The 18,022-nt window shown below is 40.0% G+C and overlaps 1 protein-coding gene across 1 annotated transcript in view; it reads left to right on the forward strand.

The window, feature by feature from the left end:
- Nucleotides 1-18,022, forward strand: part of LOC120565631 (adhesion G-protein coupled receptor D2) — a 97,409-nt gene that overhangs the window by 69,213 nt on the left and 10,174 nt on the right. Inside the window, exon 24 of the mRNA XM_039811535.1 lies at nucleotides 7,186-7,268. Coding sequence (XP_039667469.1) covers nucleotides 7,186-7,268 — 83 coding nt within the window. The remainder of the gene's footprint in view (nucleotides 1-7,185; nucleotides 7,269-18,022) is intronic.

Consider the following 18,022-nt stretch of genomic DNA (forward strand, 5'->3'; position numbering starts at 1 on the left):
ATGCACTTGCTATCTTGTTACACACATTCTTTATTCTTAAGTCATTGTGTCTCTTCATTTTTTTTTTTGCTGTTTCCTATTTATTAATTTATTTTTAATAACAGAAACATATCATGTTTGTAATGCCATGAAAAAGTATACAGATTTGATCTGACTTTTTGATATAAAACAATAACCAAACAAAGTTGAAATGCAATTTGATTTAATTAAGGAAGTGCATGTTTCTTTTTCTTTTTTGCAGAACACACTGCCAAAAGTTGCAGAAATTAGCAACTACAGTACCTACTAATCTTAACTACTAACTACTAACATACTGTATATCTGTAGTTTGGTCTACTTTGCCCTATGTCACATCCTTTGTGATTTCACCTCAACAACTAGAGTGCAAGAAAGGTGAAATTTGAATGTGTGTGCACCAAGATTTATCGTCTGCATATAAAATAAATATCAGGATCATTAAGTCCAACTCTACTGCCATCAAGCTGATGAAAGCTGGCAAACACACAGACTTCATAATGCTGTGTGTGTGTGTGTGTGTGTGTGTGTGTGTGTGTGTGTGTGTGTGTGTGTGTGTGTGTGTGTGTGTGTGTGTGTGTGTGTGTGTGTGTAAGGTATGTGATAAGGTAGATTGACTCCTAATATAAACTGTAGAGGTGTCTACTGACATCCGTATAGCTGTGCCCTTTGTGTCCCTGCCTGGCAACCTCATTTTCTGTGTGTGTGTGTGTGTGTGTGTGTGTGTGTGTGTGTGTGTGTGTGTGTGTGTGTACAATATTTGTATGTCTTTGTGTTTGAAAAAAAAAAATACAATGCAATATGATTTCATTCTTGCTTCTGGGATTGTGTTTGCAAATACTTTATTAAAGTTGTGTAATGTTTGTGAAGGTCTGTGGGTGCTAGACGGTTAGTTTGGGTTAGTGAGGGAGCAAGTCAGTGGACCTACATATATGTCTGTATACACAACTTCTCTCTCTCTCTCTCTCTCTCTCTCTCTCTCGCTCTCTCTTACACACACCACACATAGAACACGCACACAAACACACACTTGGGCAGGTTAGCCCTCCTCCACACCGGCACCTGCTCCGTTGAAGGTGAAAGAAGTGCTCACTTGAGCTCATTGAAAAGTAGATGTGACAGTAAATTTTTCAGGCCCTTGTGAGATGGGAGATCTTGTTATAGCAGTCAGGATGGGGGTCAGGGCAGTGGCTGCTTGATGATTGAGGAAAAGAGAAGTAAATTCATTCTGCTTCGGGCACTTTGTCAAGTGCCAGTAGCTTACTGTTGAGAGCCACTCACCCATCACCGTGTTACGGCCCCAGAGGTCACCTCCACCGCCATAAATCTGCCTCGCCTGCTAAACCTACTGCCTCCCCCTGGCTGATCACGAGCAGGGAGATAGGCTGCAGCTGCTGCTGCTGCTCCTCATAGTCACTCAAATGAAAAAAGGCAGAGGGGAGAATATAGATTCTGCTTTTGATGCTGCTGATGGTTTAAGAGCAGGACACTGGATGTGCTGTGCCACAGGGGGGATGTGTACGTTTGGACTAATGGTTGTGTTGTGTGTGTGAAAGGATGGATGGATTGCATATTTATAGCAAGGGGGCATTTTGTGTGTGTGTGTTACAATAGGGGCTTGCATGCATTTCCATATACATTTTATTTTATGTTTTATGAGTGAGTCATACAGTGTGTTTGTGTGTGTAAAGGAGGATTTTTCCAAGTCTTTTTAGACTGTCAAAGAAATGTTGATGATTGAAAAACAGATTGTGCATCAAGGCAGCAGGAAAATGTAACAAGAGAAGGCTGATGTTGCAAACTCAACACTTCTTGTAGTTGCTTTTTCACATGTTTTTGCAGACAGAGAAATAACTAAAAATAATAATCATTTATCATATTAATCCCTGCATCACCTCACCCTTTCCTACATAACCTGCTCATCAGTCCACACAAGCTAAAAATCTGCATAATAGTGCAGAGAGAAAAGGGCTATTGCAGAGTGGCAAAAAAGGAGGAAATAAAACCAAGAGGTAATAAAGTAAATTATCATACAAGGGAGGGAAAGGGAAGCCTACACACTATTGGAGTGTTACATTTTCTATCACTCTAGTCAACAAAGTAAAAGAATATTGAAAATGTAAGCAGTACATGATGTGTCTCTCCAACACTATTACTTGTTGCCTTTGCCCAGTCTATTTGCGTCAATATTATACATAAAGCGTTACTGTCCTGCATCACACAGTTCCATCCAAGTGAATGGCTGCCTTAAAGCAAGGCACATACAGTAAAAGTGTCCTGACAACAATCAGTTTCAAAATATTATATTTTGTGTTAGCAGCAGAACTCTCAAATGTTGTACACTGCAGCTTTGCTCATTTACATAATCAGTGTTAGTAAATGCACTGCGACATTTAAAAAAAACGTGCATCATTGCAAAAGGTTGCAGCCAAAATCAGCCTCTCAGTGTTTGTGTCCAAAATGTTTTATTTAATAAGAATTTTAAATTGATTCCTTTTGGGCTGAAGTTTACCAGCACTGGTTGATGTTGAGCCATTTATTTTGACATGATAGCTAGGTGAGAAAGGGGGGGAAGACATGCAGGAAATCGTCACAGGTCAGATTCGAACCCTGGACCTCTGCGTCGAGGCATAAACCTCTCAGTATATGTGCGCCTGCTCTACCCACTGAGCCGACCCGGCCACTGTAGAGCCATTTTTTATTATGAAATGTAAGATTGGTGGATTAGAAGATTGTTTTAAGTGTTTATGCACTGCCAACATACTCTCTAGACATTCAAGTTGTTCCAAGATAACAAGCAAAAATCGACTTTTAATACTTAATGAGGACCAAAAAACTATATCTTATATTACAACTCTCACAGTCAAAAGTCAAAAACTAATCTGGGCTTGTGAACTATTTCTGGGGAGCTCCCTTAAGAAGTTTTTCTTTGGTCGCTTTTGTCTGCAACATTTAGAATCCAGCGAAATTCTGCCACTTTTAGAGTGTGGGTAGGACTACAGTTTCAATACTTAGCCTCATATTCTTTCATTGGGTCACACCAAAACAGAAACCAACCATACACAAAACCATAGGGGATCCTGTTCTGTCTTTCTAAATTGATAATTGGTATATAGCAAAATTCTTCATATCTTTTGCCATGTGCTAACATTTTTCTTGGATGGTGGTAGAGGACTAAAGTCAGAAGAAGGAAAAATGATCTGGTGTGGGTGTCTGTGTGTTTGTATGTGCATGTGTTGTTTTTTGTACACATGCTTGTCCACATGTGCACAGATGGGGAGCGATCGCTTTTTTCTAAAGTTTGTCATCGTGCACCATAATTACACCTGCCCTGACTATGTGCGTGCATATGTATTCCAAACCCATGTGTACATGTGTGAGTGTGTATCTGTGTGCACACGCCTTTCAAGCTTGTAGTGTAACAACGCCAGCCTGCTTTCAATATAGCCTCTTATTAGGTGGTGATTATCCTGCCTGCATCTGGCTTCTTTCAGCCTTTGACTGGAAGTTGGAGAGGCCAGGGGCACCCTGGGAAGAAAGGAGTGAAAACTTCCTGAACCCAGCTTTCACCCCCCACCTCTCAACTCCAGTGTACCCCTTAACCTCTCAAGGAACCTCCTTACTTTCACACTGGTGTGTTTTCTATAAACACTAGAACATTCCAAATTGGGCGGAGAAATGTGTAGGTGGTGCTCAGACTGTTTGCATACATGGATGCATGTTGTGGGCTGGTAAAGGTATTGTAGAAGTAACCTTCCAATTAAGTTCGACCTGTTCTACAATTGCACTCAGTGTATCGTGTATCTGTCCAGAATTAACCCTGGAATTAATGGTCAATACTCGTGAACTATCCCATATTTATACTGCAGATGAATATTGTGTTTTATCTGGTTAGTTAACAGTTTACAGACTTGTCATTGTATCTTCTCATGGCTGTAAATGCTGTTAAATTGTAATTGTTCCAATATAGAGACTGGATGAAATCACATTTCAGAAGTATTTCAGCAACCATCTTACATAATGGCTGCATTTGTGGGGAGTCATTGCATTTACTCAGTCATAGTTAACCACAAGCTAGTGGGGACGTGGATTAATATGCCTTTCCTCTAATGCTACATGCTGAAATCTCTGACTGTATTGAGGTGAAATGTCAACCCACAGCTTCTCTCAAAAAAGTTAGTTTTTGTACAAAGAATTACCATAGCCGAGCTGCCAAAAACACTGTTGATAAGCACTATGTTTGGCGCTAATCCTCAGCCTTCCTCTTCAACATAGATACACATGTATGTACACACTTTCCTGTTCCCCTACTCCTACCCCTACTGAAGTGACATAGCACCACTGGAAGATGTAGATTGAAAAAATACTTTGTGAAGCCAAAAAGGGACAAGGAAAATAAGCAGACAAAAATAGAAGAAAAAGAAGAAGAACTTGATAGTAGACAGGGAGAAAACAGTATGGCAGGATCCCGAGGGCCTGGCTGGGGGCTTTGTAAGAACCCATACATCAGCTGTCACCAGATGGGCTTCCAAAGAGCCACAACAAAAAAAAACAATAGACTGGACAGATGGTCCTAAACAAACTGCAGTGGGTTTGATGCTATTAAAAGCTGTTTACCTCATGCCAGACGCCTGCAAGTGTAGTGGATGCATTGTGTGATCATTTCTGAATGACTGAATGTGTGTACGTGTATGTGTTTGATAAACCCTCTGGTGTGTTTCTAGCCACCAAATGACCATTCGTAGCTTGAGTAAGATGAGTGTGTGTGTGTGTGTGTGTGTGTGTGTGTGTGTTTGTAAACTTTTCTCAGAATTAAGTTACAATCAAAGACAAAACGTGATGGTGAAATACAGACAGTGTAATGATTGATTTGCAAAAAAGTGGATGCCAGCCAACTCCGTAGCTCATGCCGAACTTTTGGCTTGCAACCAATAACTGGACAAATATAAAACAGACCCCACCGTCCCGTCTTTCTCTGTTACTCCCTCCCTCCTATCCTCTCCCCTTCATCTGCTCTCCTAAAGAGCGACTCTGACACCTCAGAATGATGAACTCCTTTAATGCGCTGACCTTTCTCCTTCGGACTAGTCACCCGCCCTCCTGCCCTCTTCCATGTAGATGAGACAGAGACAGATGAAGATATTTTGCAATGTGTGTGCATGTGTGGGTGTCATGCAGTTACACAGTGAAATTAGTTTTGGTGTTGGTGGATGATGGCCGACCCACCTTCAGATCAGCAGTCAACCAGGGAGATTAATCCAGACACAGGAGGCCTGTTGGAGAGCAGTCATGACAGGCCCTGAACGAGAGAAGAGAGACAGGCAGGTAGACAGACAGTCAGGGTGGATGGGTTCATGACAATGATATACCTACTGAGAATGTGTCCATATATCTATCTGTTCAACATTCAGGTTTAAAATACAGATTGTTGGACTGCTGGGGACATGAATAATGTAAAGACCAAGTTTCTCCACCATGACATGTAAAAATAGCCCAAATTTAGAATAGTTCCTGAAGTCTTAATTATTAACCGATTTATGTAGGTATGGTGTTGTGGATTATTCCCCTGGTTGGAAAACCAGTCAAAGCCTTTGCAAATGGGACATTAGGAATCTTTGTCAGACAGATCAGAATATCCTACAGTCAACAGTTTAATCACTTGTAAGTTATTTATTATAATTCAAATGCATGTTACTATAGAATAAATACAAATTTGTCAGTGTCAGTATGATCTCAGTCTAATTTTGAGTTCATCATATATTAGCAGCCACAGCCTAATGACAACAGCTAACTATGCTATATGGCTATAGTAGTTTATATTGCAACCCTGCTTCTGTTGTAAACCTATTTCCCCTTACATTATTATTATTATTATTATTATTATTATTATTATTATTATTATTATTATTATTATTATTATTATTATTATTATTATTATGTGTAGTTAAATACCTGTTCGTGTGAAATGAAGCTTTAGACATGATGAATAAGCTGATGCTAGCTGGGATGACTAACAATATCTAATACATTAGCAACATTTTCTTAGTTTTAGGTTGGTTGCAAATGTTTCCCAGGGAGCTTGCCAGAATTTCTAAACTCACCCTTGTGTCCGTCCGCAGTCCTCTGGCCTTTTGGATTGTCCTTGAACAACCCTTACAGAACCTGCTCAGTCATTGTAAGACCATCCAGGTACATCAGCTAACTGTCCGAAATGTAAAATGAGTGCCAGAAGTTGATGAATATGGTGTCATTAGCCGCGCTTGTCCTGCCTTCTTCGTTTTCTGCTTTAATTGGCTCCGATTTATATCCTCCACCTTTGAGATATCCTTTACAATTCTGTCTTGTTGTCTTCAATAATTAGTTCAGATCAGTGCATTTTACAGGTCAAATAAATGGATATTTTGTTTTCTATTTAACTTTAACAAAAATACCTTTGTTTTGTTAGTTGTTAGCCATTTTATGCCATCTATGTTCATATTTTGAGGTATTGAATTGTTAGCTAATATATTATTGTTTTTTAAGATCCTGAATAAATTATTTTGTAAGAGAACTCTTCATTTTTACTCATGACAAATGATATACCATAGGAGAAGAGGAATGGCACAAAGTAGGTCAATTGCTAAAACTAGCCCTTCCCTTCCCCACTTTCTGGAAATTGAAATCCATCATTGTCGTGATAAGATGTGCTCCATTCCTAGGTGCTTTAGGTGCGGATTCTGAAATTACAGAAACATATCAGCAATGTATGCATTTAATTGATGCTCTCATTCAGTTTGAGGGCATACAGCACATGCAAATAGACCAGTAAGTCCACTTCTAGCCTCTGTTGAATGTTGCTCTTGGATGGTGCCTGTATAATTATTCAGTACATGTATGAAATAGAAAAATCACACCCACAATATTTTGTTAGGATTTTCAGGGGAAATATTTGAGTTGTAAAATGCATGCAATCTCATTAACTTCAAATATGTAAATAATGGTCTTTTATATATTATTATTTAATGAAACATGACTTCAAGATACCCCCTCATTTGCTCCAAGTACGTGTCCTTGTGTGTGTGCATATACTGAATACATACATGTATGTATTCAGTTAGTTATGGCAGACCTAACTGTGTGTGTGTGTGTGTGTGTCTCTCTCTCTCTCTCTCTCTCTCTCTCTCTCTCCAGGTCAGCTGTCCATTCCTTGTGTTACAGAGAGACTTGAAAATCCCTTGAGCCAAACCTCCAAAGACACTGGTCTGCATAGGAAGGTAAGTGACTCCTGACACACACATCACACAGCAGGGTGTATCAGTCACTTTAGTGTGACTTTGAGCTTTGGGTAACAGGGCAGTTCAGGGGGTCAACAGCGGCATTTGATCTTTGACCTTCGGACAAAAACAGACTGAAGTCAGGGGCTGAGTGATTACTGTGTTGGGTTGGCATATTCAACAGCAGCAGTTAGTCCTCTCACTGAGTTAGAACATATCAGTTTGATTATTAATTCAGTTTTATTAAGCATTATCCTCTATTAATGCTGTTGTAAATGAATACAACAAAACATGATAAACCTTTGTACAAAATTGTAGCCTTGTAAAAATGTAATGGATTAAAAGTAATAAAAAATATGTAGCATACACTTCTTAATACTTTGGTATTAAGTACAATAAAATGTGAGTTTTCCCACATTTGTGCAATCCTTGATTACTCCTTCAGAATGATTGATGCTTGTCATCTTTAGACCCATTTCATTAGAATGTCATATTGTTAAATAATATAAATAGTATTGTTAGTTGCTTTTTGTATTTATTTATTTAATTACAATCCACATCTTGTAACTTTTTTCTTTTTCTAAACGGGTGTATTTGTTCCCCCCCCCCATTAAGTTCTCCCAAAAATTACCTCCTGTCTAAAACAAAACTACTTACAGGGCTTAACAGATCTCTCTCTCTCTCTCTCTCTCTCTCTCTCTCTCTCTCTCTCTCTCTCTCTCTCTCAAACACACACACGCTCCCTACTGAAATAAATCGAAGCCTCAAACTCCGTGATCAATCTCTGCATATCCTCGTCCCCCTAGTGGCCAACATCAGAACCACATCACACATCACCACATATCTCCTTTGACAAGTTATTTTAATATATGCCACATCTAAAGTCTTTTATATCCCAAATTGTAGAAACATTTGATATCTAGAATCACATAATGTTGATAATGTAAACATGATATAATGTAGGATGTTGTTAAAATAACAGTTTTATTAAATAAGGGAGAGCACTTTATATGAATTGCATTTGCTTTGAGATAAGTCTTTGCCTTTATTTAGACAAGAGTAAACGGAGCATCCTTTGTGCTTTAGATTCAAAGCCAGCCATAAGCCCACTTCTTAAAAAACTTTCTTCATTAAGGAGTGAATTTATTTATACAGCACGGTGTGTACAATGTTGGAAAAAGATAGACACCTGTAGATAACTTTTAATATTTGTATAGTGTTAATAGTTTGAGCAGCTATGTTCATTTAACGCCGCAACATAAAACTGGAAGAAATAACGACTTTGTATTTAGAAGGTCTGATTTAAAGGGATGCTTTAAGTTATTTCTCTATTGTGTAAAAACAGCAGTGTTCAAGATTAAAAAGCACTGCTCATGTGCATCTCCACTCCCTTGATTACACAGGAAATTACCATGCGACTAGGAAATCATTTAAAAATATATTAAGATAAAAAGACAAATAAATGTACTCAATATATTAAGTTAATATAATATATATAATATATAAAAAGTAAGTCCTTTATCTAAAAGAAAAGGTAGATTTAGCAGTTTTGCTTTGAGAGAAATGTTTCTAAAAACCAGTGGTGGAGTTAATTTACTCAAGTACTGTACTAATGTACATCTTTGAGGTACTGATACTTAACGTTTCATGCCACTTTCTATATCTACTCCACTAGAAAAATATTGTACCTTTTACTCCACTACATTAATCTGGCAGCTTTAGTTAGTTACTTTACAAATTAAGACATCTGCACACAAAACACATGTAATTTATAAAATACGATGTTTTATCATAAATTAAACTACCCAACAATATAACGGCCTACGGCTGAAATGATTAGCCGATTAAACACTTAGTTGATTGAAAGAGCTGTTTTGATCGTTTCCAGTTTCTAACATATGAGGATTTTTCTACATTGAGTACTTTTACTTTTAATATTTTAAGTACATTTTCTGATGACACTTACACACTTTTACTTAACTAACATTATTAATGCAGGATTTTTACTTGTAACGGAGTATTTGTACAATGTGGTATTAGTACTTTTACTAAATACTTCTTCCACCACTGCTAAAATCAGACTCAAAGATCAAATGACTTTTTCAGCTTCTCCACTTTCTCTGCCTCTTTCAACCTTGATGAACGGCTACAACACAACAATGTCCAACTGTCCTACCTCTGATGTGATCGAAGCTGACTCTGCTCTCCACCCAGCTTTGTTTTTCTTCACAGCCGTTGGGTGGTCCATGTTGCTCGCTCCCTCTCTCTTTCCCTCTATCTATCTCTCTCTCTCACTCATTGTCAAGTTTACAGCGTCTGTTTCTCTTTGAGCGCTATGGGACCCAGGCATGGTCCGAAACTCAATACCAGAGTATACACAATTAAGTTCACACCAGAGGTTATTTGGTGGAAGTGTGGTCTCATTCCACAAAATGTGCGAGTCAGTCAAAGGATAGGAGGGTGTGAGTGTTTATGTGTGGCTGGTTAGTTGGTCAAGGTTAACTTAATGATGGGAGGTTGAGATGGTGTGTGTGTGTGTGTGTGTGTGTGTGTGTGTGTGTGTGTGTGTGTGTGTGTGTGTGTGTGTGTGTGTGTGTGTGTGTGTGTGTGTGTGTGTGTGTGTGTGTGTGTGTGTGTGTGTGTGTGTGTGTGTGTGTGTGTGTGTGTGTTTTTCGGGGCGTTCTTCTGGTTTCAGCACAGGCAATAGTGAGAGACTGTACTGGTAGGCTGTTGCTATTTGAGACTTGACTGGTTGTGTTGTCCAATCACAATCAAATGTAAGGTTTTAGTAAGTGTTATTAATAATTTGATTCATGATGATGGATTGCTGTTGTGTCTTATTTAAGTTGATGTACTTTAGCCTTCTACCTGCTGCAATGTTGGAAAAGTCAAATAGTACAATGTTTATGAACTTATCAGAATAAAAGCATAATACTTTTACGGCCCCCCGAGTGGCTCGCTTACCCGTGAGTAATGCAATGGCAACATGCTGTGATTTTATATAAATATGTCCTTATATTAGGATGGTTTAGCAAGTAATGACAGTAACATTAAAGTCTATGGAAGATATTTCTCAATTTGTCTTTCAATGTTATCTGCTTTCGAACCCTTGGAAATTATCAGAATACTGTATGTTTTTTTTAATCCTTCCTAATAATTTATTATACTTAAAAAAAAAAAATATATCAAAATTAGAAACATTTAATTTCTTTTTAAATAAATCCGCATCGTCCAAAGAATCCATAGGCCCTTGTGGTCTGTTGCATAAAACTGGTTTTGCCCTGCTGAACTCACCCCAGTTGACCTTTCCAGCCTGTTGAGTGTTTCAGTGTTGGACCCGTTAGCCATAGCTCCCTCTGAGTACCATTCACACGCGATTGGGAGTCCCATGACAGGCCAGCTGGAACCTTCAATCCACCCCCCCAAACACACATACAGACACAAATCCTCCACGGAGCCACCACTGGCCAGCCAGCCTGTCAGTCATTCAATGGGAGGGTTGCTGTAAGAGTGTGTGTGTGTGTGTGTGTGTGTGTGTGTGTGTGTGTGTGTGTGTGTGTGTGTGTGTGTGTGTGTTGGGGGTGTTGTTGGGGGTGTTGTTGGGGCTTCCTGTTTTGGCCTGTGTGCTTCAGTTCTTCCTGGCAGAGGGACTGCTGGTGTCATGTCTGTCAGCTATGAGACCAGCAAGACACAAAATGTGTACATCTTTTATCATTGTTCATGTCAAAAACGTATTATATTCTCATCATATTCTTGAAAAAAAAACAGCATTTAGACTAGAGCATGGGGTTTAAAAGCTCTCTGTAACAATCCAGACTAATGACATTTGTTCTGGATAGGTTAGCAGCTCTTTAAACCAAGGTGAGGCAAGTTGTATTGTATTTTTTAAAGACTTGATTAAAATCCCCCCATACCAGACTGGAGTCATTTCTCTGGACAAACAGTATAACACATTTCTCCACCTGTGGCCAGCATTTCCATCATATCAGATGTGGAGAGAATCAACTTGCTATTTTACGATTTGTAGTAAAAGAGAATAGCGGGCAGTTATATACTATTAGCAAATGTAGTTTTTTACGCCTTTATCACACCCACCCCCAAAAAACTCTCAGATGTCACTCTCAAACATAACTGTCTGAGATGTTACTGTCATTTTACAGTAAATCCTTTCCATATAAAACCATGAACATTAATTGATCAAAGTTTCATAGTTGAGCAAGACACTAATGACTGATTAGTAAAAAAAAAAAAAAAAAAAACTAAGAGGAGAAAGCTCTAAAACTTAAGTTGTAAAACATGTTAAAACCATTTAAAGACTCCCACACATGGGTGGACGTTCTGTCATGATAGAAGTTTTTGTGTGTACAGTATAAAAACATCAATTCTACTTTCATTTCAGTAAATGTTTGATGACGTATTATACACTTTTCTTTAATGAAAATACACTCTTTACTTCAGTAAGCACCAAAGAGATTTGGTGGGTTCAAGTTAAAATGCCACATTGGGCCATTCACAGAGACTATAATCTAGTACTTTTTCCACTCCTGCTCTCTCTCACATACTCACACATACTCCGATATGCACAAATTAAGTGTTTATATCACATACGCATACACTAACTCATGCCTCCTCATGAGAGGTGGGTATGTCTTGGGGGGGAGCACCAGTCATGTTCCATTAATCCAAAGCAACCAGTGGTGATTGATCAATTAGCCCTGCTTAAAGCTGGGGCTCAGGCTGATCAATAGCACTGATCACCAGCAAGAGGTTTTCATTAAGACCTGCTGCTCTGCATGAGTAGACTCCATTAGCATAGACCAAATGGGCTGCAAGGAATGCAAATATGCTGGAGAAAACCTACACACACACACACACACCCGATGCGTACGTACGTACACACACACACACACACACACACACACACACACACACACACACACACACACACACACACACACACACACACACACACACACACAGACACACACACACACACACACACACACAGACAGGCCACATAGCTTTGCCCCCTATAAAGTATATATGTATAGGTAAAGGAGTAATAAATATATAAAATCACATACTTATAGTTTGTGTCACATATATTTATATTGTTATAATTGCAAATGTAACATTTCTTGCAGGGCTATAATTGTACTAAATCCTGTATGATGATACAGTTATTGTGTCCATCCTCCTAATGTAGCAAACATTTTAATTTAGAAATTAGGTGCTCTCCCTGGAAAAAGTTCCAGAGTTGCCTCTAGCATTTATAAACCAGCCATTGAACAACACTGGAGTATCTGGTATTTTTTAAAAGTTTTTAGAAAAAATATGAAATGGTAAAATCATTTGCCTTATAATATAGTAAATATTTGTTTAAAGAGACCTTTTTTTTTAAATGACTGAGTCTCTTTAAACAATGTTTTTTGTAGCAGAATTGCTAATAGCTGCTACTTCTATGTTCTTTTTTTTTTTTTTCTACGTTCTTTAATATATGCTGCTAGCTATGTTTGTTTTCTAATTGATTATAGGTGAGCCACTAATAAATGAGATGTCCCTTGGACCATAATGTTACAAACAGTGCTCCTAAGCTCAGAGTGTTTCTCAAAGACACTGAGTAAACTCTTCCTTACTACTTTCTTATTTATTGTAGGATGTTCTGAATACGAATGGCCAAAAATATAAATATATGAGTCATATTGCCTCAAAATTGTCTTTATAGTGCCATAATGAGCATGTCTGGCAATAATTCCCATCCAGCCCACTCATTGTCAGCCTGTTAGTTACCTGAACAACAGTGGATGTTGCTGCACAACAGCGATATTTCTGATTCACGACCCCATCAAACCCACGGGATCATCCGTAGCTCAAAACAGAAAAACACCGGCCAGCTACCACTGACAAACTCACCTTTCTCACCCTTTCCTAACCCTCAATGGGACTGAGAGCTATTGTTTTACTTAAACAATCCTCATTGAATTACAAACTGGCTGCATGCTTTGTTCAGTGAGGCCGATGCGTACTGCTGTCATGGGTCCTATCGTTAATGTGCCATCACTGCACCTCACATCCTCAGCAGACATTGAGCTTATTTCCTCCATCTGTAGGTGAATGTGTGAGCCCATATGTGTGCGTATGTGTGTGTCTGTGTGTGCGTGTGAGAGACTGACACTGTACATGTGTATGGGGTGAATGAGTAATAGAGGAGGTTGTTGGGTTTGCCGTGTGTGTGTGTGTATGTGTGTGTGTGTGTGTGTGTGTGTGTGTGTGTGTGTGTGTGTGTGTGTGTGTGTGTGTGTGTGTGTGTGTGTGTGATAGTCAGCATTAAATCGCTCAACAGAGAAGAGAATAGATAAGCATTGTGGCGGTGGGTGCTTTGGTCACTGGTGGAAACACCACAGAGAACTGGTGAAATACAGTACACACCCACACTAATTAATTTTACTATACAGAAAAATGCTAGCTAAAATCTGCTATATCTATCTAAATTTATAAATCACGATATCACTGTGAGTGTTTGCCCACACATGCGCAGTACAGTAGAGGGGGCGGGGAGTTGCTGCATCCCTAGAACTGGAAGCTCATTTGATTGCGGTTCACCGGCTAACGGTGTCATATGCCAAAAAGTGGTCATCTGCCAAAAAGTTATTGCTGTCTACCCAACATGCAAATACAATCGTACACAGACACGTTAGATGAACGCCAGGGCTCTTGGGTTCTCCAGCACGTTGTTTTCTTGCCGGAGGTTGCGTACCTTTCTCCGGCCGTGCTGCACGCCCAGGGCCGGGGCACATCGCTACGCGTTGTTGCAGCTTCTCCAGCAGGCTGAACCAGGCTCCCTCCCTACCTCGCCTGGGCCACAACGCTACGCGCTGTTGCTGCTTCTCCAGCAGGCTGAGTCAGGCTCCCTGCTTCCTCCGCCCGGTAGTGATGGGACAACCGACTCTTTTATGTGAGTCGGTTCAACCGGACGGTCGTTGGTTTGCCTACCGAGTTAATAGAATCGGTCAACCGGTTTACAGTGCCCTCGGGGGGTGGGGGTTATCACGTTCCCCGCCAGGAACCAAGACACCGCGGAAGACTTCGAGCGGTTGGCGGTTACTTCGGTCTCGACATACTATTTACACACATACTGACCGCCGACATAGACACGCTCGCGCACGCGGTTACATTCGGTAGCCTGGTGAGCGGTCTCCTCATGACAGTCTAATTACCATGTAGCAACATTCACTTCTAACATTTAACTTAACATAACTACCAAGATAACATTACGTGTATTTGTATGTGATATAATACTTTCCCCTTGGTAATGTAGCCTATGAATTTCCATGAACACAATTCTAAAATGCACGAGACATAAAGGCTTCTGCTATCGGTTGATAACTCAAACTTGCCGAGAACCTAGACACCCGTGATTACATAGAATCATGCATTAGGCACGGTTACGGTCTCTTTCAGTAGCCTGGTGCACGGTCTCCTGGTGACAGCCTACCTATCACGTAACAAACATTTAACTTAACATAACTACTAAGATAACATGTTTGAATATAGACTCATGCAGTACCCTCGGTTACGGTCCTTGCGGTCTCGTTCAGTAGCATGGCGCGCGGTCTCCTTGTGACAGCCTAGCCTAGCTACCATGTAGCAACATTCACTTCTCTAACATTTAACTTAACATAACTACCAAGATAACATGACGTGTATTTGTATGTGATGTACTGTACTTCTCCATCAATAATGTGTGAATTGCCATGAACACAATCCTCTAAGATGCACCAGAAACAATTAAGGCTCGGCAAGTTTGAGTTATTAAACTTGCCGAGAACCAAGACACCACTTGATTACATTAGACACGAGCGGGCCGGCCGGTTGCACACTTACATTAGACTCGAGCGGGCCGGACGGTTGCACGGTTACATTCGGTCTTGTTCAGTAGCCTGGTGCGCGGTCTAGCTCATTTCCTGATTGATTCTACCACCACCACTCCAGTGGAGGCGCTAATGAGCTAGATTACTACACACAACGGCACGAATGAAGTAAAGGAAAAAAAACAGGAGTGAGTCGGTTCATTGGCGTATGGCACTCGAGTCTCCCGGTTCAGTGACAAGAGTCGGGTTAATTAACCGGCTCTTCGGTCAGTTCGTCAACACTACCGCCCGGGCCACATCGCTACCTGGATGTGTGATGGCTAGACGAAAAACAGAGGACACGCCGAATCTATAGCTGAGCCTCTGCCGTGCCGGGGTTAGCTGAGTCTGCTAACTTAACGTTACTTTCTCATAACGCGGCCAAAGTTCACTACCGCTGCCACCATGTTATAATCTGGTCTAACACTCACTAAGACTCTGGAATATCAGTTAAGTCACCCAATGGGTGATAGTTTATTTAACGTTCTTCTGGCGAACATACAAGGGGGCTCACAAACATGGCTACTCTGATACCTCTAGGTGCAACCTCTAAAACGGTCCATGCTGCAACACGTACACGGTCCATGCATGCACCATGAACAATTCCTATTGTTACATGACTGATTGAACAGTGCTTATAGTTAGATAAGTTGAGGAAAAAATACTATTTCTGAACATGCACACGCTCCAAACGGGCACAACACTAGTATCTAATCTTTGACAGACTACAACAAAAGATGATGGTAAGGAGAATGATAGTAATAAATTATATTACTGGATTTTTTCTTTTTTAGTTAAACATATAACTGTATTTTCATTTTTAGCTATAGTAAATGTTTTCAAGTCCAACTTTTACCCTTTTTAATCTTAAATAGTATATCTGTATGACAATCTGATTTCTCAGTGGACATGGGAAGTTGGAACTTCCATGAATCATTGTTTATCCATAATTTCTGGGTGCAGTGCACAATGGCACCACTTATGAGTAAAGTATGGACATGCTAGGTTTACCTTTGAAGGACTCTTATCAAACAAGCTATAGGAAGTGGGAAAATAACTCTGATCTAGTACATTACTCTAACAAATACAATGAACCCTATAATGTTCATTTTTGTTGATACTGTTTCTTTAAGGCATTGAAATCACAGTTACAATAGATTAATTTTCTAGCCTGTGTTGATATTGGATTAAATCATATTATTATTCATCCAAAAAAACAGATAAATCCAAGACTGGTCATTAGGGTCTTTTGGGTTAGAACAAGGTTCATGGTTTAGTAATGAGTAGGGATAAAGAGAGAATGTCTTTAAGAGGAGATACCCAGAGGTATGACAACACGGATATGTGTGTGCTTGTATCTCTGTGTTTTAGCGGAAAGGAAGGGAGTTGGTCACAGAGATACTGAGGCAGACAGGAAGAGATCATCCTGGTGTTGCCATGGTTGGGGTTAAGCCATCTGGCTCCCCAGGCCCATACATAGTGCACACACAGGTTACTGCTCATACACACACGCAAATGGATGGGGATGCCAGTGTGCACAAAGTTACAACATGAATGTAATGTCTCCTTCCTCTTCACCTCTCACCTCTTAACTTTTTACCTTCTCAGTATTAATTGGTGTCAATTTCATTGTTTAAAGATTATACCTTTTCAACTATTACATTTACATTGAGTCATCGTATGTTTATGAAAGCACTAGATAAATGTGTAAAATGTCTGCCCAGCTATATATATATATATATATATACACATACATACATACATACATACATACATACACAGAAACACACACACTCTTTGTGACCATTTGCACTGATGTCCAGAGTTTAATGAGTTTTTTGCAGGGATGGCATGGCAGCAGAATGATATTTCCGTGAGCCGTGTGTGTGGGTGGGTGGGATGGATGGATGGACGGATGACACCCGTATCCATCCCCACTGGGGAGAGGAAGTCCCTATCAGAACACAACAGGAAAGAGACTGAGCAAAAACAAGCGCATGTCTTTTTGGACATTAAATCACTTCCTGTAGGACTCTGGGCTGCCTCCTCCTTCACCATTCTCAGCCTCCACCTCTCAGCCCAGTTTAACTACCCTATTGACAGACAGAGAAATTGATCATGCCTCTTCATCTGTGTGCGTAAAAAGTGTGTTTTCCTGTGAGAACGTCTCTAAAATATTACAGTAATGAGTGAAATATCTCATCAATAACGGTGAGAAGAGGCTTGAAACCCCTTCTAAAGCAACAGTATACTGTATTTTAACAATATAAAACACCTTTGCTTCAAAAGTAAAGTCTGTTGCCTTACGGACACAGCATATATATGTAATGCTGTGCAGCCTGCCTATCTGATTTATCGCTCTGACTTGCAGATGTGATGAGTATCGTAGGATGCAAGTGCCATATAAATCCCGGCATCCTGACAGATCACAAGACCTGAGTCTGGACCTGGTGCTTTGATCTTCATCCAAGAACAAAAACAAAGAGACAAAAAGCTTTATCTGTGGCTTCTGCAGGAAAAGGCCTTTTTAATGGCAACAGGAAAAGACAATGACCACCGTTTTTATCTAAACACAAACACAAGCCTCACACTGCCCGCCTTGTCATTTTCTCAGGTTGTGTGTGATACCGAATGGCTCACTGCAAACATCAGACATCTTGAGTAAATTGCATACGTATATTGAAAATGCAGCTCTCACACAATGCTGTCCTCATCCAGGGCACAGCTGTAAAAAATATGACTTCCTTCCTGTAGGCAATTTCCTGTTTATGTCTGAATTCAGGTCAGGAGAGGGGATAGTGGTCCCTGCCTCATCCACTGTCATCCTTCCCTAGAGGTGACCCC

This window comes from Perca fluviatilis, chromosome 9, assembly GCF_010015445.1.
Source record: "Perca fluviatilis chromosome 9, GENO_Pfluv_1.0, whole genome shotgun sequence".
In the NCBI taxonomy this organism is placed as follows: domain Eukaryota; kingdom Metazoa; phylum Chordata; class Actinopteri; order Perciformes; family Percidae; genus Perca; species Perca fluviatilis.